General features: G+C 40.6%; 1 protein-coding gene across 25 annotated transcripts in view; it reads left to right on the top strand.

The window, feature by feature from the left end:
- The first annotated feature begins 13,362 nt into the window (after positions 1 to 13,362).
- DGKI (diacylglycerol kinase iota) overlaps positions 13,363 to 22,263 on the top strand; it is a 459,668-nt gene continuing 450,767 nt past the window's right edge. For 23 of the 25 annotated variants that reach the window (XM_015448096.4, XM_065542619.2, XM_015448091.4 and 20 more), the window contains exon 1: positions 13,363 to 13,774. In XM_015448096.4, the coding sequence (XP_015303582.2) occupies positions 13,371 to 13,774 (404 nt within the window). In that variant the 5' untranslated portion in view covers positions 13,363 to 13,370. The remainder of the gene's footprint in view (positions 13,775 to 22,263) is intronic. The other 2 variants (XM_074036058.1, XM_045388313.3) reach the window with 1 other exon arrangement.

The raw sequence follows: 22,263 nt of genomic DNA, 5'->3' as shown, positions 1-22,263 counted from the left end.
AAAGACCTGACTCGCTTGAAACAAAGTGGGAAATGTAAATGTTTCCATGTGAGGCTCCCTAATGGTGAGTTGGCCTGGATGAGTATTGCTGATTGCACTGGGCTCACCAGAGCCTCTGAGAATAATAATAATGAAAGCACACCTCTAAGCATTCTGTTTTTGCTACAAGCAAACTCTGGTCCTAAGAGCATGAGCATTTGTCCTCAGAAAACTTTTCTCACTCCAATCAGCATCATCTCAGGGACAGAAAATGGAAAACTCTGGCAAGTAATTCCATCCTGTAATTCTGCATTACCTTTGATTAATGAACAGGGGAGGGCAAGCTCCGATGAAATCTGGTGCAGGGATTGGCATCACAGTGTAGATGACTCCATCAAGAAATTATTTCTTTCCTTGGTTTGCAATTGCTTCTACCTGGCTCTTAGTCAGTTGGGCCCATCTTCTTAGGATAATTTATTTTCCTTGCTCATGGTCTGAGACTTAAAGTCAGAGATGAATTTCAATAATTTGTGGCCTCAGCATAAATTTATTTTCATTATTTCCCATAACATAGTTTTTTACCCTTCTTTCAGAGGTTTTCCACCACTAGTATTCCTTTTTCAAAAATTCTATTGTAGTTAAGAATACATGTAAAATTTACCATCTTAACAATTTCTAATTGTATAATTCAGGAGTAATAAGTATATGCACATTGCTGTACAACCAATCTCCAGAACTTTTTCATTTGCAAAACAGAAACTCTGTACCCATTAAATAACAACTGTTTGTTTCACCTTCCTCTGGTGCCTGGCAACCACCATTCTACTTTCCATTTCCAAGAATTTGACAATTCTAGATATCTCTTATATGTGGAATCATACAGTATTTGTCTTTTTGTGACTGGCTTATTTCACTTAGCATAATGTTTTCAAAAATCATACAACTTGTAGAATGTGTCAGGGTTTTCTTCCTTTTGAAGGCTAATTAATATTGCATTGTATGAATAGATCGCATTTTGCTTATCTGTTCATCCATTAATGGACACTTGGGTTGGTTTTACCTCTTGGCTATTGTGAATAGTGCTGCTATGAATATGAGTATGTAACTATCTCTTTGAAATCTTGCCTTCAATTCTTTTGCATATATATGCAGCAGTGGAATTGTTGGATCGTATAGAAACTGCCACACTGTTTTCCTAGTGTCTGCACCATTTTACGTTCCCAACAGCGCACTAAAGTTCCAATTTCTCCTTATCTTTATTAACTCTTTTCTTTCTTTTTTTCTTTCCTTCTTTCTTTCTTTTTCTTCATTCTTTCTCTCTCTCCTTCCTTCCTTCCTTCCTTACTCTCTCTCTCTCTTTCCTTCCTTCCTTCCTTCCTTCCTTCCTTCCTTCCTTCCTTCCTTCCTTTTTCTTCATTCTAATGGGTGTGAGTGATATCTCATTGTTGGTTTTGATCTGCATTTCCCTAATGATTAACAAAGTTGAATATCTTTTCATATGCTTCTTGGCCATTTATATCTTTTTATATATCACTTTGGAGAAACATCTGTTCAGATTTTTTTTCCATTTTTAAATCAGGCTATTTATTGTGTTATTGTTGAGTTGTAGGAGTTCTTAATATATTCTGGATGTTAATTCCTTATCAGATGTATTTGCAAATATTCTCTTTAATTCCATAGTTTGCCTTTTTACTCTGTTGCTTGTGTCCTCTGATGCATGGAAGTTTTTAAATTTTGATATATTTCAATTTGTCTACTTTTACTTTTGTTGCCTGTGTTTTTGGTGTCATGTCCAGGAAATCTTTCCCAAATTCAATGTCGTAAAACTTTTCCTCTATATTTTCTGGTAAGCGTTTTATAGTTTCAGGTCTTCGGTTTAGATCTTTGATCCATTTTGACTTGATTTTTTTTTATGTGGTATAAGATAGAGGTCCAAATTCATTCTTTTGCATATGGATGTCCAATTTTCCCAGCATCATTTGTTGAGGAGACACTGTTTCCCCATTGAACAGTTTTGACACTCTTTCCAAAAATCATTTGACCCTGTGTATGAGAGCTGATTTCTGAGCTCTCTTATTCTATTCCATTGGTCTATATGCATGTCTTTATGCCAGCACCACATAGTTTTGATTAATACAGCATTTTAATAAGTTTTGAAATCAGGAAATGTAAAACCTCCATTTTTTTTTTTGAAGATTGTTTTGGCTATTCAGGGTCCCCTGTGATTTCATATGAATCTGAAGATGAATGTTTCTATTTCTGCAAAAAATGCCACTGATATTTTGATAGGAATTGTGTAAATGTGTAGATTGCTTGGGTAGTATTGACATTTTAACAATTTTAAGTCTTTTAACTAACAAACAAAAATGTATTTACATTTATTTGTGTCTTCTTTTATTTCCTTAAACACTGTTTTGTAGATTTCAGTATACAATTTTTTGACCACCTTGGTTAAGTTACTCCTAACTATTTTATTCTTTTTGATGCTATTGTAAATGGGATTGGCTTCTTCTTATTATTTTTTTGGATTGTTCATTGTTAGTGTATAGAAATACACCTGATTTTTTTGTGTTGAGTTTGTATCCTGCAACTTTGCTGAATTTGTTAGTTTGAGTAATTTAAAAAAAATAATTGGTGAAATCTTTAAAGTGTTCTACACTTAAGATTATGTCTGCAGACACAAATAATTTTACCTCTTTCCTTCAGTGTGTAGCCTTTTACTGATTTTTCTTGCCTAATAGTGCTGGCTTGAGCTTCCAGGACTGTGTTGAATAGAAATGGCAAAAGTGGGCATCATTGTCTTGTTTCTGATATTAGAGGAAGAGCTTTCAGTCTTTCACCATTGAGTATGATGTGAGCTGTGAATTTTTCATATATGGCTTTTATTATGTTAGGGTAGTTTCCATCTATCCTTAGTTTATTGAGTTATTTTATTGTATTATTCAAGGTTGTTGAATTTTGTCAGGTTCTTTTTTATATCAATTCAGATGACCAAGTTTTTTCCCTTCATTTTGTTAATGTGATATACTTACTACATTGATTGATTTGTTAATGTGATATATTACATTGATTGATTTTCATGTGTTGAATCATCCTTGCATTCCAGAAATAAATCTCACACAGTCCTTGTGTAGAATCTTTTTAATATGCTGTTGAATTCTGTTTGGTAGCACTTTGTTGAGGATTCTCTGTCAATATTCATCAGAGATATTAGTCTATAGTTTTTTTGAAGTGTTTTTGTCTGGGTTTGGTATAAGGTTAATGCTGGCCTTGTAGAATGAGTCTGGAACTCTTTAATTTTCTGGAAGATTCTGAGGATAATCAGTATTAATTCTTCTTTAAATGTTTAGCAGAATTCCCCAGTGAAACCCTTTTGGTCCTGGGCTTTCTTTGTTTGACAGTTTATTAATAATTCAATCTCATTACTAGTTATAGATCTGATTCATATTTCTATGTCTTTCTGATTCAGCCTTGGTAAGTATGATATATATTCTTAATTCAAGATCACCCTTGCAAAACTTGTATTTGACTACCAAGAGATTTGATGTGCTAGTTATGGAAGTTTTGAGCACCACTTTACGACATACAGATAGGAACAAATTAAATTCTATTGGGTTTTTGTGTTATTTAAATTTGCCTAAAATTTCTAGAGCTACTTATGATTAAACTACTTCAGGATGGTTGGATTTAACTCTTATCCCACCATTTCCCTATTTACAACCAATTTGTTAAAATTTTAAAAATTACACCTCAGCAATATCTTTCAAATATTCATTCCCTTTCCTAGCCCACTGTCACTTCCTTATATCAGGTCCTTAGTATATCTTGCACAGACTACCTCCATAGCCTCATAACTTGTCTTCCTGCTTCTTCCTGTCCAGCTTTGTCCTCCACACCTTGATACATTTCTGACACTTATATATGATTATATCATTTTTCATGCCTAGGAATAATCCATGTATTTTATCTTCCTATTCCACAAAGTTCAAAATCTTCAGAATAGAAGACTCTCTCCAAGTGTCTGTAACTTGCCCCACTCTAGCCTCATCTACCTCCACTTCTTCCTTGCCACCTACCCCCATTCCAAATTTGTTCCATCTCAATGTATTCCACATTCTATAGAACACCCGAGTTTTTCATTTTTCTGTACTTTTGCAATGTGCTGTTTCTGGGTGGTAAAGTTTCACTCAAACCTTTAGAGATAAGGCAAAAATCATTTCTTTACTGAGACTTCTCAGATGCCAAATGTTATGTCCTTCAAGGTCATGCCCCAAGGCACTTGTAACTTAGTAGAATGCAAGTACTTATGTCAATATGTCTTAAAATTATTATCCTAATGCTCACCCCATAAAACTCTGACCCTTTAAGGGTAGGATATGTCCCCAAATTATCTTTGTATAGAGTGCCAAACACAGTGTCCAGTATATCCACAGTGTCCAAGCACAGAGTACCTAGTAGCTAGCTACTTAATGAATGCTTTTTTTTTTTTTTTTTTTTTTAAATATACAGAGTCTCACTCTGTTGCTCAGGCTGGAGTGCAGTGGCGCAATCTCGGCTCACTGCAAGCTCTGCCTCCTGGGTTCACGCCATTCTCCTGCCTTGGCCTCCTGAGTAGCTGGGACTACAGGCGCCCGCCACTGCGCACAGCTAATTTTTGTATTTTTAGTACAGATGGGGTTTTACCGTGGTCTCTATCTCCTGACCTCGTGATCCACCTGCCTCAGCCTCCCAAAGTGCTGGATTACAGGCGTGAGCCACCGCGCCCAGCCATGAATGCTTATTTAATGAATGTTTATTCTGGGGGATGAATAACATTGAAAAAGACCTGAACTTTATTGCCCCTTCTCCACTGACTATTTATGTGACCTTGGGTGAGTCATTTATCTTCTCAAGGTCTGTTTCTTCATTTGTGAGTGAAAGATGATGACAGATAATCTCCAACATCCCTTACAGCTCTGACATCTTATTATTGCCATTTGTATTTATGCAAAAGACAACCTTAATTATTAAAATAACTTCATTGTCCATGACACTCAAGGAAAACAAAACCAAACCCAAATGTCTTTACCTTATTTGACTTTACATTTCACGTTCATTCTTCAGTGGAAGCATTCTAATCTCCATGAGCACGCCCAATTTTACATCTGTATAATTAATTAAAACGTTATATGTCATTTGTCTAAATCTATAGCTCTGTTTAAATTTTTCCAGTGTTCCAAACCATAGGTTTATAATACCTCTGTCCCTGGTGGAGGCACAAGAGAAGATATATTTTTAAATAATACAGTATTTAATAAAATAATATTTATCATTTAAAATGTCTTACAAGTATCTAATAACACTATAATTTAAAAATTAAGAGTTATCTTTAAAGTCAACTAATTTCCTGTTTTGTGCTCCTTTTCTTTGTTGATTCAGATTTTATGTAGTTTCAAGGATGGTATCACTTAATGTTATATCCTAGTGTTTTCATTTGGCACATCATCAGCAATTTGTACTATTTCTACTTAGACCCATAACTGTTATTTTGGAAGTCTGCATAAGGTTCCTTCACTGGACATCGAAAAATTTACTTAATTATTTTCCTATTGTTGACCAGTTAGGTCACTTTCTTTTATTTAACATTATAAATGATTCTATAACAAATATCTTTCTATACTCGGAATCTTCTTTACTTGAGATTTTTTTCTTAACATGCATTTCTAGAAATGAGATTATTTGATTAAAGAGTAATATTGCTAATTTTATAGTTAAGTTTGGAAATTATCCACACAAGTATAATTTTAGGGGCAATATAGTCCAAATATCTTATTTTATATAGATTATGAATATTTCAATCAATATATTAATTATTTTTCTGAATTTATTGTGTCATGTAATAAGAATGCATTTGGCTGCAAGTAGAGAAAAAAATAAATCCACTCAACAGTGGCTTATACAGATCAGAGTTTAATTTCCTTACATAATAAAAAGTCTAGCAGTAGGTGGACTGTATTGGGCTGGCAACTGCTCAAAGAAGTCATCAAGGACTAAGGCCTGTTACATTTTCTGACTCTTCCATGCTTAGTGAATGGTTTTCATCTTCATGGTTGCAAGATGGTTATTATACTTGTGGGCACTGAGCTCCTCTCTAAGCATGAAGAAGGAAAAGGGCAAAGGACTGAGAGGGCATATTATCTTTCTGTACTAATAAAACACATCCCTAGAAGAAGCTCCATTTGATTACTTAGGCTTTGATCTCCTTGTTCAGAACCAGGTCACAGAGTCACACTTCACTTAAGGGCAGTGGAAAAGAAAGCACTTCATCTTGTACATCTCTATATTCTAGGAAGATGAAGAAAGGGAATGTGAATGACTTTTAAGTTAAAAGGTCATGGCGTTTGCCACTTGACTTTCATTACTCTACGTAAAAAGAAGTGTAGAAGAAAGGAAATGGTTTTCATTTATTACAATTAAATGGTAATCTCTTTCAGGGAAGTTATCTAATTGTATCCATCTTTGAATCCTTAGCATTAGCAGAATGTTCATATAGAAAAGGCTCAAAAAGTTTTGTAATGTGTTGAAACAGTAAATATATGTTCCCTGCAAATCTAAATGGATTAATTAAAAAGTCATATTAGATTAGCATCATTTTCCTTGATAGCATTTCTTGTCTGATAACTTAGGGAAATGCAACAAAAAGAATATTAGGCATAGTTTGCCAACAAAACTTTGTACACAAATACAGGAATGCGGATTCAATGAGAGTCCAGTTGAATGTTTTAATATGGATTTTAATAACTATACACAAAAGTTATTAAATAGTGGAACATTAGAATGTTTAGCACCAAAAGAGTAGGGTCTTTAGTTTTTTCTCACTGAATTACTGGTATATAGAACAGTATATTACAATTACAAGTAGACATTTACTAACTGCCTGTAAAACAAATGACTGTCAGAATGAATTAGGTTTCTAGGAGTGCATTGCACATTCTGATGCCAACTTTATCCTTTTTGGGAGGAAATTTATTGGTGACTTCATTGAGTTTGTTGCAGATCAGGTCTGCTCTTGATAAGTAACCAAGAAAAATAGTGAATGCAATGAATGACAGACTCTGGATCCCAAATACTTTTGCATGAGAGAGTGAGAGTCAGAACACAGCAAGAGGAAATTTAGTGGGAATGCAAGCTAATTCCTCAATTTGCCCCCCACAAACTAGCTGCTCAAGTACAGAATCATTGTAAATTATATATATGGTTTTTGGTACACCAGCAGTTCGAATGAGGAATAATGATAAAAAAATGGAAAGCACTTTATGACAGAAACTGTTGAAAATGACTAGGTTGTCTTCGAAAGTAGTGACTCTTCTGTAACTTCAATTGTTTAAGTCTAAAAAAAAAAATCACATGAAGAGATGCTGTGGGCGCATCATGCATGAGAGAGGGCTGGACTGGGTAATCTAAAGATCTCTTCCCTCCTAGCAATATAATAGTTCTATTTTTAGTTAAATCTAGCTTAGACACTGCCTGTTGAAATCAATTCCTATCAATAGAACCTAAAATATTTTTCTCCATACTAATTCAGCAAGCTCCCACTGTAGCTTCATATTTTTTATGGCCATGATATAAGTCTGACAATCTTCAACTCTAGGTTTAACACAGGCATAGTTTAACACAGACACAGTTATATGTCAGCTAATGACTGAGAACGGCAGTTTAGGGAGCAAGAGGCTTCTCTGACATGTTGACATGAGAAGTAAGACCTGAATGATAAGAAGAATCAGAGTGTATAAGACACGACTTATGTCCCCAGAATGGCTGGCCTCCATCTATTCTCTCACACCCTTGTGTCTTTGCTTGTTCAATGGCCAGCCCAAGCCACCATTGCCATTGCCATTACCCTGTATCCCATCTGTGCCAGTGACCTCAGCCTCCCCCAGTGACTGGATTCCACTGAGATTGCATTAGAAGGAGACTCACAAGTTTGGTGCTCAGGTGCAATCAGTCTGTATCCTTAGAGGTTCCTCCAATCACTAGGGGATCAAGGTTCCCTAGTAGTTGCCATAAAGAGCCGGTAACACAACCTGGAGGTGAGGGTGAATTAATTAGTTCTCTAAGGGACAAACTTCAACCAGTTTTAACAGGAGACAGGAAGACACTGGCAGAGAATCTCCACTCTCTTCTGTGGACAGAATGTTTGTAGGTATGACGACGTAGGTCCTGTCTGGAAGAAGTGCTGGTGACCAAGAAAGCAGGTATGTTGTTTTGTGATGCTGTAGTCATTCATAACTCACCACCTTGAATTTACTTTCCCCTTCTTTTAAGACTTGATTCTCTTTTTCCTTCATTCTTGAGTCCTGGAATTACAACTTCACATAAAGCCTTGGCTTGTAAGTTTTGCCTCAGGATCTGTTTTCTAGAAAACTCAGGCAAAAACAAGCACAATGCAAAAATATGAACCATAGTTCAGGAACTGTGCTCAGGTTCATGGAGGTGCTCAGGTTTCTGCAGTACATTCCCAGGGGCATCGCAGGATATATTAAAATTTTGAAGGAAACTCAGAGATACTTATTTGTTAGACACCATGCATACTACTGGCTCAATGTAGTTGATAGTTTCAACACTAGATTACACTACATTCTTTCAGTGACATCATTATATTTGCAAAGCTGGGTTTTGGTGGTTGCAATTTAATGTGGTATTAAAGAGCAATACCACATGAAAATTAGTGTGGAACAGGAAATGAAGGTGGTGGTGACTAATATAATCCTAAGATGTGAGAGGTTGTGTCATGCCCATTACTATCCCATTGGTGATTGTGGCTGCTTACAAATGAAATACAAACCTTTTTTCTTTCAATTTATGTTTTTTTCAAATAGTTACTAATGTTGTCAAGAAGTAAATGTTTATTGGATTGTTAGCACCTGAATACTTAATAAACATAAGTGTTAGGTTCATCTTCATAAATCTCAGCCTAGAAGTGCCACGAAAAATAATTACTGAGACATTCAGTAAGGGTGGTGTGAACTCAGAAAGTTTGGGAACCTCTGAGGTGGAGCTTTATGGGGAGGCAGGAATAAGCTTAGCATGTGATATGGTTTGGCTCTGTGTCCCCACCCAAATCTCTTCTCGAACTGTAATCCCTATATGTCAAGGGGGGGACGTGGTGGGAAGTTATTGGATCATGGAGTTGGTTCCCCATGCTGTTTTCATGATAGTGAGTTAGTTCTCATGAGATCTGATGGTTTTATGAGGGGCTCTTTCCCCTTCATTCTCTGCTCTCTCTCTCCTACGGCCATGAGAAGAAGGTGTTTGCTTTCCCTTCACCTTCCGCCATGATTGTAAGTTTCCTAAAGGTTCCCCAGCCATGTGGAACTGTGAGTCAATTAAGTCTCTTTCCTTTATAAATTACCCAGTCTCAGGGAGTTCTTTATAGCAGTGTGAAAATGGAATAATACAGCATGTATGAGAAAAGGGATGTTAGGAGAGCTGAGTGAGAAGGTGAGCGACTGCTGGGATGGAGGAGGCACAGGAGAGACCAGGTAGGGCCTTGTAGGCTTTGACAAGGAAGCTCAGTTATCATTTCTGTAAAACATGATACATGCAAGCTTAATTCTGGAAACTACTTCTTCTTTTCTTCCTCAGTGACAACATTTTCAAAAGCTCTATTATCTTTCCCTGGTTTTATACATAACTGAGGTCTCCAAAGTGTGCATATGCATATTTAAATGTGTCACTTGCTTTTTAAAAAACATGACTATGTGTTATTTCTGGAAAATTCCTGAAGTTCCTGAAAACTACATAGATTTAAAAATGTTAGATATAATGTTCTCATTATTATTTGGTCTTGCAGTCTTATCTAGACTTAAGTTTTTTTTCTTCTTTCTTTCAAACTTCACATTGAGGCCCTTTCATCAAGTCTAGCATTTAGGAGACTCAAGTTTGGTATTTAAGACTAGGATGATACCTCTTTTAGATTGAACAGTAATTAATAATAGAAAGGTGAGTTAAGCAGCTCACCAAATGGAGCATGGCTTTGGGCCCAATGATGGAAACATTGTCCATCTGAGGTCTGAGATTATACTTTCAGGTCCAGACACTAGATGTTTCAATACACCCAGAGATGCTCATTTTCTTGGTTATATACTTATGTTACTCAAAATCACATGCAATGCAGTTTCAAAGCACAATGTCAATTTATTTTTGTGATTAGAATGCTTTTGACCCATTTTCAAGGATTCCACTTTTTAGTGTCAAGGAAACTAAGAAGCAGGATGAATAATTACAAGGTTACTTGGCATCACTGAAAAATAGAAAGGAAAATAAATTGTCCAAGAGAATGACTAATATTTTAAGTAACTTCTCAGGAGGCCACCCCACAACAGAATTCATTTGTCTTTTGCTGGAATTATTTGTGCTTCCCAAATGTCTCTCCGTCTTAAGTTAGAGTTAATGTTCAATGTCTGTTTTTTTAAAAACCCAATATTCCTCTGATTAGCAACCCATTAATACACTATTTAAACATACAAATACACACTTGACAGGTCAAGCTGGCTTTTCTGATAGGCTGGGAGACATCCTGTTGGTACGTATTTATTGAATCAGGCAAAACCTCAAGATTCTAGCTAGAGCCATTCAACTGCACTTCACTGTGACCATTTTCTTATGTATCTTTCCAGAAATATTATATTTCTATAGATCTTATTTTCTCCATAAATGATAGCATACTACTAAACACTCTGAGCATGGTTTTTCTTTTTTTGTTAGCATCATATATTCGAGATTGTTTTATCTAATGAATATTAACTTGCCTTATTTATCTTGACAACTCCAGAGAATTCCATCGTTTGGATGAATAACAATTTAGGTGGTTTTCACTCTTAAATTCCTTGTGTATACCTACAAGTATATCAGAGGATGAATTTTCAGAAGCAAAATTGCTTGGTTAATTAGATTATGCATTTCAAAAATGGATAGATACTGTAAAATTTACCATCAGAGAGATTTTACTAGTTAAAGTACATCAACAATTGGAGAAAACATTTGTTTTCATATCCCCCTCATCAATACCATCTATTATCAAACTGTTCTGAAAAATGACATCTTTTCATTATGTTCACAATGATGTATATTTCTTTTCTCAGTCAATAAACACTTCATGATGGTCTATAATATACACACTTATGCTATTATGTTATCTGTTTATTATTATTGAGAATGTAGTGATAAACACATATAGCCTTTATATACATGTGGGAGAAGTGCACACAGGACAGTTGCAGTGGTCCAAGTTTAGTACAATGGTGCAGTGGGAGCTATGGGAGGTACGTCCATCACAATCTAGAAAGGAATCATCAATGGAGGCTTCTAGTGGGGAAAAACATGGGGCGAGACATGTAAACTAAAATCCGATGGAGGTATAGAGTAGTTGGCTTGGCAAATCTTACGAATAGAAGAAGCAAAGAAGAGGAGACAGCAGACTCACACATGCAAAAATGGGAATGGAGAGAGCAGAGAGTGTGTGGGGTTTGCACACAGAACAGTTCAGAATCTCACTGTCATGACAGTATGAAGGGAAAGTGGGCAGTACTCCACCACCCACCAATGTAGCCCTCAAAATCAGTTGAGTTGTTTGAACTTTACCCTAATGGCAATATGACATAATCAGAAGATTTTTAAGTGGAGGCGTGAAAAAGCAGAAGTATCTTGGGGCTCACACTTGAGATTGGATTGGGGAAGATACCGCTGAAAGTAAGTGGGAGTAGTGAGGGGGCTGTCCCAGTAATTGCGTTCAGATGACATTTGCTTGATTTTAGGGATGTGCTAGATATTCATGGATCTTGCTGTTGAAGCACCTAATACACCATATTCCTTTCGAAGACGGGTGCACTAAACCGGGGTGAAGCACAAAGACCACTGAGCAGCCTGGCTTGACTACTGGCTTTGCCAGTTTGTCCTCACACGTGTTCAAACCCTTGAGAGGTGCTGTGAAAACGTAGAGGTGGATGAGGGAAGTGCTTATACAGCACTTACCGTATAAAAAGGAGGGCTTCATACTTGTTAGCTGTTTTTAATTTTTGTTACTTTTCCTCGTTGCACACGGAAATGTCTTTACCTTTATGTTACTATAAGGTACATACAAGGAGAATTACAGAACATGGGTGTTAGAAGAGGTTTGACGTATCTGTTCATTTTCCTAATTTTAGCGATGACAAAATAAAGGGAAAGAAAGCAATTTAGATTTTTGCCAGTCTTAAACTTCTTTGTTCATGGGCACACCACGCCAACCTGAAACTGTTCACTGGTCTGGTTCTCTTATCACCACATACGTGTAGGTTTATAGTTTGGTTACGAACACCACCTTGTCTTAACCGTAGATCGTTCCTGTGTTTGCCGACAGCAGCGATTTCTTGTGTGGAAACCCCTAATTTGGGAAACAATCTGTTTTAAACACTGTGTAGCACATCACTCAAACCGCACAGTTTTCGATAATCTTAGAAACAAAAACTGGGGTTGAGGCGGACAGTTAAATTCTGCAGACACCACAGGCTTGGATTCGTTTCAGCAGTCGGTCCTAAGTGGTTTGAAGCCCCTTCTGGGATGCCTCTTCTCCTTATCGGAACACCGCAGCGGCGCCAGGCGCTCGGTTCCTCAGGACTTCTGCCTCCTGGATTTCCTCCGCCTTTCTGCTTCACCGAGGGCCCTGTGATCCGATCCCATCGAATTAACCGCTGTTTAGCGAGCTTCTGCTGCGCGTAAGGAAGGCGCCGGGCGAGGAGCAAGGCGGGGACGCGGTTCCGGGACGCAGGGGTCCCGGCCCCAGTCCTGAGACCGGAGGTCGGCGCTTCGACTTGGCACCCGCCGACGAATTCGCTCTAAGGTTCCCACCGGCGGCGCTCCTGCTACCTCCCCCCTCCTCTAAATGCAGCTCCCGCTACCTTCCCGCGCCCGGGGGCTGCTGCCTGGCCCCAGCTCTGCTCACTGGAGGGCGGCGGTGGAGAGGGTGCCGGCCCAGCGCCGGCAGCCGGGCTCAAGACCAAGGTGGGCGCCCGCCGGTCCTGGTCCTAGCCTCGCGGTGCAGGACACAGGGCGCGGTCACTCGAGTTCCCCGGACCCTCTCCTTCCGGATGCTCGCTGTCCTTGCCCTGGCGTCCCCAGCCCAGGGGCTCAGCCTCTCCTCCTCTCTCTCCCCCTCCGCCGCAATCCGTCGCCTCTGGGTAGAGTTCAGGTTCAGCTCGGGATTTCGCTCGGGATTTAGGAAGGGGCCAGCGGGGCTGGAGGGCGCGGGCCGGCGCGGGAGGGCGCGGGAGGGCGCGGGAGGGCGCGGGAGGCGGGGAGCGGCGGCCTCTGATTGGCCGGGGCGGGGGAGTGAGCGGAGTTTCCCACAATGCCCCGGTGCGGTGCAGCCGCGGATGGATGCTGCGGGAAGGGGCTGCCATTTGCTGCCCCTGCCAGCGGCGCGCGGACCTGCCCGCGCTCCTGCAGCCGCCGCCGCCGCCAGCGCCGCCAGCCCGCCCGGCCTCTGCAGCGGGGCCGCCTGCGCTCCCTCCGCGGCCGCCGGAGTGGGCGCCATGAACCCCAGCTCCTCGGCGGGAGAGGAGAAGGGGGCGACGGGCGGCAGCAGCAGCAGCGGAAGCGGCGCCGGGAGCTGCTGCCTGGGCGCCGAGGGCGGCGCGGACCCGCGGGGCGCAGGGGCAGCCGCGGCGGCGGGGGCCGCTGCCCTGGACGAGCCCGCGGCCGCCGGCCAGAAGGAGAAGGACGAGGCGCTGGAGGAGAAGCTGAGGAACTTAACTTTCCGGAAGCAGGTCTCGTACAGGTAGGCGCGGGGAGCCGGCAGCCGAGACAGGTGCGCCGCGGCGGGAGACCCACTCTTCCCCCAGCAAGGGGCGCTTCCGCGGAGTTGGGCACCTCTCTGTTTCCAAGCCTCTCTTTCCCCCTTTTCCCCTCTCCTCCCGGGGATGTCTGTCCTCTCCCCATCCTATCATTCCAGGCTGAAGGGAAGCAACGCCGGCTTTGCCCTGTGGCAGGAGAGAAGCACTGGGTCTCTAAGGTCAGAACAACAGAAATTTGTGTGTGTGTGTGTGTGTGTATTTCTCTCTCTCTTCCTTTTCTGTCTCTCTCTCTCTGTCTCTCTCTCTCTCTCTCTTTCTCTCTCTCTCTGTGTGTGTGTGTGTGTGAGAGAGAGAGAGAGAGATGAGAGAGAGAAAGGGTTGCAGACTCAGTGATGCTTAGTTTCCTTAAGAGAAGTCGTCAAAGTTGCCCCTAAGCAGGTGTCATCTTCAACCACCCTTCCCCCACCTTCCAGATTTCGCTGGATGAACCTTTGGCACTAACTTGATAGCTGAGATCACTCCGACAGGCAGAAAAGAATAGCACTATACTGAAGAGAAATCCTTACGGAAGTTGGACCTGCCTCGAAATCCCTCATGAAGGAAGAGTGGGTTTATGTCTGTAGATGCGCCACTGGTTATGGGGGTTCCATGCCTGCGTGCTCCTTGCTTCTCTCCTGGCTGGAGGAGAGTGTGGGGAGCCCGCTGGCAAGCTAGGGGTGAAGGTGAGAGTAGGGACCATATTTGCACCTAAGGATGAGTGTGGGAGCCCTTTACACAAGGACAGTGTGGGATCAATGGCCTCTAAATTAGGATAAAAGATAACCCCACATTGCATTAGAATCCAACAACGAGGAATTAGGATTTATTAAGGTCTCTCTCCCACCTCCCTCTTGCAGGCAAGAATAAAGATATTGACAGGTCTGGAGAGTTGTCGACACTAACCCTACTGCTTGTTGATGTTAAAGGTCGAGGTGATATGCAAGCACAGGTTTACAAAGATGTACACTTGCTGGAGCTCAGACAGTTTCTGGAAAAGGGGTCAGTGAAAACATTCTTGTAATCCTACTCTCTCTGAGTTTGTGTTCCCTTCCCAAAAACCATATAAAGTATGAAGCCTGTCACACCATGTGTTGTTATGTAAGCAAACGCAGATGACAGAGGTGTGTGGGTTTGGGAGGGTGTGTTTTATTTATGGGGGCAGGTGTGTGAATCATTGGGATCCCCACAGACATTGCCTGGCCTGGAGGCCACAGTCACTAGGGCATGTGCTCTGTGTCTAAGTGTTGACTTCTGATGACTCCTAAAACGCTTTCCTGGTGAGGTTGTTGCTTCTGCGTTGCTCGCATGCATTTTGTTCGCTGTGCGCTGAGGGAGTTCCCCACCTGAGTTGTTCTCTTAGTTACTCACACAGATCAGGTCCAAATTGATCTTTCTTTTTATACTTTGGTTTCTAAAAATAGACAGATGATGGGGAGGGGGTAGCTCTAGGGATGTATGCTAGGACACTGGCAGTTCTACTTCCTAGTTATGATGGCCTGTCTGGCCCTTGGGGGAACAGGGACTACATTCAGCCTAATTTAGGAGCAGGGAGTTGGAAGGGGGTGGTGATTACGTGAAGCACAGTGTGGGCTGCTCCTGGCTCATTGGTATTCATCAGAGTCCTCATTGGGTAGGAATATAAAGCCAGAGTTTGCAAGGGAAATCATTTCAGCTTGCCTCTTGGCAGGGGTCATTCTCTGAGCCTCCTTTTTCAAAATGTATGTTGTGTGGGGTTTCGCTTCCTGAGTTGCATGCTCACACATGCACATGTAAGTGTGTACACACACAAGCATAGACATGGACACAGATGCAGCATGTTTCTATAGAAGAAGAATAACATTGCGTCTGCTTTACAATCCATACATAGAGGTGGATTCTACTTCATGAACATCATTTCCTTTTAAATAAAGCTTTACAGTCTCCAATTCCTGCATCAGTGTCACTTCAGGTGGCTGGTTAAAAGTGCTCACCACCCTAGCCTTACAGAATCAAACTGTCTGTGGGTGGGAATTCTTAACAGGCTCCTCAGGCGGTGTTTATACAGACTAATATCTGGGGATTGCCACCCTATTTTGCCCCCAAGACTAAACAATTGATCTTTGAACTCATAAACCCTCCCCAGCCAAAGCAGGCCAGTCAGTCTCAAAGTCAGAGGAAAAGATGGTGAAAAGGAGATGCTTCCATCTGGAGCATATTTGTCCCTGGGTAACAGGAAAGTGTGTCCATTTTGATTACTGTTTCTTATTTGTTTTGGAGTCATGGTGAGTGGCCTGCCCACTCATCATGGCGGCCATTGGTGCTGGACTCCTGCAGCTGGGCTGGCTGTTTTACTGTGGGATGGACAAAGGGTGTGTAAAAAACGAGCAACTTTGTCAGGAACTGAGGGTGGGCTCCTCAGTGAGGACCACACCACCTCCCTTCTGGGGGCACCTGAGGACGGTGTCTGGTGGGAGCTTATGGAGAGAAGGCAGGAAGACACACAGAATGGAGTCTGAGTGAAAGGGCTCAGTTAGGGTATGGAGCATGGCTGCTTGTGTAAGGGGGATCATTTGAGGTGGAGGAGTGGAGATTTGCAGGTAGGCAAAAAATATCTTTTGAAGAACATGGATATTTTTGGAATGAAACTTGACAGGCAAAAAGAAGGGGGCTTTGGGAGAGAGGGTGTGTGTGTGTGTGTGTGTGTGTGTGTGTGTGTGTGTGTGTGTGTAGGGGGGTCTCATCTGCTCCTTCTGTTGCTAAGGAACATATAAGCTAGGGTTTAAAAATAAATGAGGAGTGGGTGGGCATATGCAGTGACTCCTGTCTTTTTAGGAACCAGAGCCCTTTACAAAAAGCCTTTAAATAACCATTTCTGGAGGCAGATTATTCATTTTGCTTGACTTTTACTTTGTTAAGTAAAATAAACTCCTTTCTATACTCCTAGATTTCCCCTCATTATCTTTTCTTTGTTGGCTTTTTTTGAGAACCATTTTTCCCATGAGAATTTTTTCCTTTATTTCAGAATCTGCACCCCTAGAGCAAATAGTCTCTGTCGACTGTAAAGCTGAAGGTTTGAAAAGGCAGTGCAAGTGAGCTGGTACTTTTCTTTTAAAATTACTACTTCGTTTTTCTTTGCAAATTATGGTGCTGCAACAGATACATATGTGTAAATGACTATATAATGTGTAGGAACTGTTTTTTTTTTTTAACTGCTGTAAGAATTCTCATTTAAGTCAGTAAAATAAAAAGCCTTCAGAAACACATAAGGGAGGGGAAGGAGAAGGTAGCTGAAGTTTATTGTCTTTCATGCAACAGGCACTGGGCTAAGCCTTATTGTATATTCTGTCTTAATTAATCTTCGTGACAGTCCTATGATGTGATTATGACTATTTCCATTTTATTGAAAATGAACTTGAGGCATAGAGCTTGAGCAGGAGGCAGAATTTAAACACAGATGACTCCAAAGGACTTTCTCTTTAGACCGCATCACGCTGCTTCCCTAAACATTTATTTTAGGTTTGAACTCTCTCTCCGTGTGTGCATATGTGTATGCACGCATGTGTGCAGTGTGAGTTATCTTCCCCTCATCCATAATACATGACAGCTCATTATCTATTATTATTATTATATATTATTGCATACTTTTTTTGGATTGTGGTCTTTTGCCTATATAATTTTAGGGAACTCTTCTACTACCTCGCAAATATAAATGAATATAAATTCATGATTGCAAATATATTGGTTTTTCTTCTGAGAACAAAACCACCTCCATGCACCTGCTATGAAGATATCCATGTTAGAGGTTTATATGCCTTTAAAAAAATTTACACAGGGTTGTGTAGGTGAACCTAGGTCCAGTGAAGAGCTGGCCCATAGGTACCTCTTTGGGCAGCCCAGAATGAGGGATGAAGTACAATTTTGCTTGTCAGTAGGTCTGGGCAGACCATGACTTACGAGATGTTGATGCCTGTGATTTAGTTTCTCTACTCATAAGCCATGCTGGTAATACCAAACCTTCCTTAAATGGAGTTTTTGGTATGAGATAGAAATAGGAGCAAGGAGTATTAAATGCCTTAGTTTGGGCAACCATGGAAGAAAATGATCTATATTCTTTATAGGTTGATGATTAGAATGTAGTATTTTTGTTTTGTGTTTTGTCCCACAAAGTAAGGTTATGTTATTACAAGAAAGATATCTGAGGAGTTGGAAGCCACGTAGGATAAAATGGATATTGTTCTTCCTTGCATTGTAATCAATAGTGTACGGGGGAACCTTTCTTCTGCTGAATATCAGTATGTAGCATCCTCTTTTGTAAATCCATTTTATTTTGTTTTTATCTGTGCTTTGCACATCTGTTAGATTTTTAAAGACTTTAGGATCAGATTAAAATCTTGGTTCTAATTTAATTCCTTTCTCAGTAATTACTTATGTATTGACTGTTACTTCCTCAGTTAGGATACACACTGGGGAAGATTTCAATTCAACCACTGTCCAGAGTACTTATTCTGTTCTAAGTGATCTTTTAGAGGCTCGGTTTTTACCTGGGAGATTGACACTATTGGGTCCTGTGGAATCTGGGGATAGGGAAGTTGAAGAGAGGTCTTTGCTGGTGTTCAGTTCTGCTGTGGCAACAAACAACAGCATTGCCTCATGGGGCCAAGTTAAATTAGACTAGAGCTAGCTCTTTCCAACACTGCACTTTCTAATCTGAGGAAATGAGGGTTCCCAGTGAGAGCCCAGGGTGTCTACACCCTGTATGTTCATCTGGCCTGGGATCTGAGAACATGTTCCCTCCACAACCCGAAGTTATCCTTGAAGCTGAGTACCTTGAAGTGACACCAGAAGCATCTGGAAGATTGTTGCCTACACGTTGGGCTGTGACATTTGCTTTCTTCCATGGGTATGCGTTGGTAACACTGATCCTGTGGAGACTAATTATTTTTCCTGAGGCCCTATAACTGTAGTTTTGGGACAGTAGTTACTGCAAATAAATGATGGCATGTGAGCTTTTCTTACAGTGGATAACTTTGAAGGAAAGGTCAGACGTAAAATGAAATCTAAGCCATAAAACTTTTTGTCATTAAAATTTAATTTGCTCAAAATGCCTATAAAAATGGGCTAATTCTAATTGTTGGAACTGATTGAAACCTATTTCAAGGCACAACAAACAATGCAGATAATTGGAGAAATAAAAATACCAAGCTAAGTCTGTTTGCCCATAATGCTTCCACAACTCATTGCTGGCTTGTTCACCAGGAAAGCTCCTCGATTGGTATGAGCTCAAAAGCATCCACTTGGGGTGATAGGTGGCTGGTCTTCCCCTGTCCTCACATGGCACTTTCAAATAGCTTTGTTAGGACTGAAGTGTCATTTTCTGGTCTGGGACTTAGACTAGGGTTTGGACTTGGCATCTTTCTGCTAATCTCAGACAAGCTATGTAACTCCTTTGAGGCTCAGCCAATGTATTTCTAAAATGAGATAATAGTAATGCCTAACTTACAGGTTTGTTAGGAAGATTAAATGAGTTACTTTATTTGAAGGACATGGCATAGTGCCCTGCACAGAGTTAACTTGTGTACTTATTACCATTCCCCAAACTAAGTTGTTAGCTCCTTTGAAGGCAGAACTTGCACCTGATGATTTGAATCGATGACTCGGATTTTTCTTGCTCGGTAGGTGTTGGATAAGTATTTATTGAATAAATACATTTCATTGGCATTTTAAAATAAATTATTACTGTTATTCATTCTCGGTTCATCTCAATTGTGAGTTTCTTTTCTACAAAGAAACCTCTGCCTTTTTCTTATTTACACTTTGTCCAGCAGCTCAGGACTGTCTTTCTGTTTACAGCTTCCTGTTTGCATACCTGCATCAGCCATTTAGCCAGCTGTTGGAGGCTGGAGAGGGGTGGCAGAAACTCTTACTTAACCAGCTATTTGCAGCTTGTCAAAGAAAAGGCCTTAATTTGCCTTCTGAGTAGCACTAATTAGCTCTCCGGTTCTCTTTCTGTCTGTCTCATCCCTTTCCAAGGGGCAGCATTGATTTTCTCCTCAGGGAAATTTCTGTTGACTTTTCCTTCAGTGATTAAAACGTAAAAATGCAGAAAAGGGCTACCCAGCATTCCTGGAGTCCTGACCATTGTCTAGCCAGCCGGAGGTCACTCCAGCCACCTCTGTTCTATATTACTTCACTCCCCCTTTCCTTCCAACTCTTCTGATTGACTTTGGTGAAGAAGTTATTTTAGGAAGAGTGCATTCATCTGCTCAGTGACTCTAAGCTTTTGCTTTGTTTTTAACCCACTTAATACAATCTTTGGAAAAGCACCAGCTACTTTTTATTCATGTACCATACAGAGCACTTGAAGAATGGCTCACGAATGTCCTGACTCCCATAGTGTTTGGGGAGAGGCAGTATGAGCACTGCTTGGGTTACTTTAGAGAAAATTTAATCATCTTGTGTGTGCCTATTAGCTGAAGGAGGGGGCTGTGATTGGGTAGAGGTGGGAAGAAAGGTCTTTGCATATGAATGTTAATGTTCTTTCCTTCCAGCCCTGAGTTTTGTGAGCCTTTGAAATAAAGCAAACAGCTTTTTTTCTTTTCTTTTCTTTTCTTTTTTTTTAAGGCAACAGCTTTCTAACGGGCTTCTGTCATTCTTGCATCCAACCTGAGTTTTGCTGAAATGGAAATTTGCCTTTAGTTTTCTAGACTCATAAATAATGTTCTGATAAAAGAACCAATTCTGGTTTAAGCTGTAATATTTATAGCCTGGCTTTTGTTAGATGTTGGGAATAGCATTCAAAACAGTAATATTTAAACCACAATTAAATTTCATTTTTCTTACCTTTCAATTACTTGAGAGGTAGAGGATAGTAGTGGTGAAGAGCCCTGCCACCTGGGTCTAAAGCTCCACCTCTGCCTGCTGTGTGCCTGCACAAGTTACTTAACCTCTCTGTGTCTTAATTTCCCCATCTACAAAATAGTGATGATAGTGGTACTCATCCTGTAGAATTATTTGACATTTAAATGAGTCACAAAGTACGTGCTATATGTGTGTTTGTTAAGGTGGTGTTATCTATACTTAAGTCCGGTTAAGGAGCAGATTTGTGTATTATTCTTCAAAATACAGAACATCAGTCAAATGTCAGCAGCTGGTGATAAAATTATTCAGGTAATATGAAAATGAGAGAGACATAGACTTAAGAAATTTAGCTGACAGGTTTTGGCATTCTTTAAGATATAGAATATGTAATTTTTATTTCGTAACTTATTAAAACACAGTTCATTGTTACTAGGGGATGTGAAAAGGAGAAAGCTGCTTCTTAGTGCTTTGGAAATTGGAGCGGACAGAAGGCAGAGGTCGGAGGAGACAGGCACAGTCAGTGTGCAGAGGAGTCAGGTAGCAGCAACCCGAACTGCCGGCTGGTCATCTGAAAGCAGGAAGCCAGACGTGGAGGGTTGGGTGAGAGGGGTCTCCGAGCTTTGCAGTGTCAGGAATGGATAAGCTGATAAAGACCGAGGTACTAGAAACAGAGTTGTCCCCTGTGATTCCAGGACAGAGGTTATTTCTCTTCTGGCCTGTCTTGATGATGTCTGCTTTGTACACGCAGACAATGGCCGGCTGGCATGCCCTGGCAATCACAGAAAGAAGCTTCGCAGATGCTACCTGCCCTGGATTATTTCAGAAATGGAAGGCGCAGCCTTCTGGGATGTTCCATTAGTTATTTCAACCAGGCCAAACGGCAGAATATATTTTAAAAGATGTAGATGGTTATTAAATATTTGTTAGACAAGTAAAACTGCTCAGGACTGTGAAATAAATGTTAAGGAGGTGAATTCATTTTTGTTTTCCTTAAAAAAGGCAAAGATAAGACAGTTGGACTGCTTTTGTGTATCATGTAGTCTTTCAGGAAATAGCTGGAAAATAGATTCCTTGAAAGGACCAAAGTACATTTTTAAAATGTGTCATTCCTTTGTACATGGGAAAGATGTCAGGTTTGTAGGGAAAAATACATTTTTGCTTTTTAAAAAAAACTTGAAAGCAATTTGTTGAAAGATAAAAAGAGCTTTACATAAGCTTATATGGAAGCGGTGGGAAAGGGTTCCATGTATCATTTAGAGACAAACTTCTGGAACATTCCTCAGGCTGAAAGGCCTGAGATCTCATCATTGTCCTAATGGATGTGTCAGAGTTTGAGACAATCTCTTTCAGACTGAAAGCATTCTCTTTAAGAGTTTTGAAGGAAGAGCCTGTAATCCCAGCACTTTGGGAGGCTGAGGCGGGCGGATCACAAGGTCAGGAGATCGAGACCATCCTGGCCAACGTGGTGAAACCTTGTCTTTACTAAAATACAAAAAAAATTAGCCGGATATGGTGGCGCATGCTTGTAGTCCCAGCTACTCAGGTGGCTGAGGCAGGGGAATCACTTGAACCTGGGAGGCGGAGGTTGCAGCGAGCT

Source organism: Macaca fascicularis, chromosome 3, assembly GCF_037993035.2.
Source record: "Macaca fascicularis isolate 582-1 chromosome 3, T2T-MFA8v1.1".
Classification (NCBI taxonomy): domain Eukaryota; kingdom Metazoa; phylum Chordata; class Mammalia; order Primates; family Cercopithecidae; genus Macaca; species Macaca fascicularis.
This window is presented reverse-complemented; position numbering and strand designations above follow the sequence as displayed.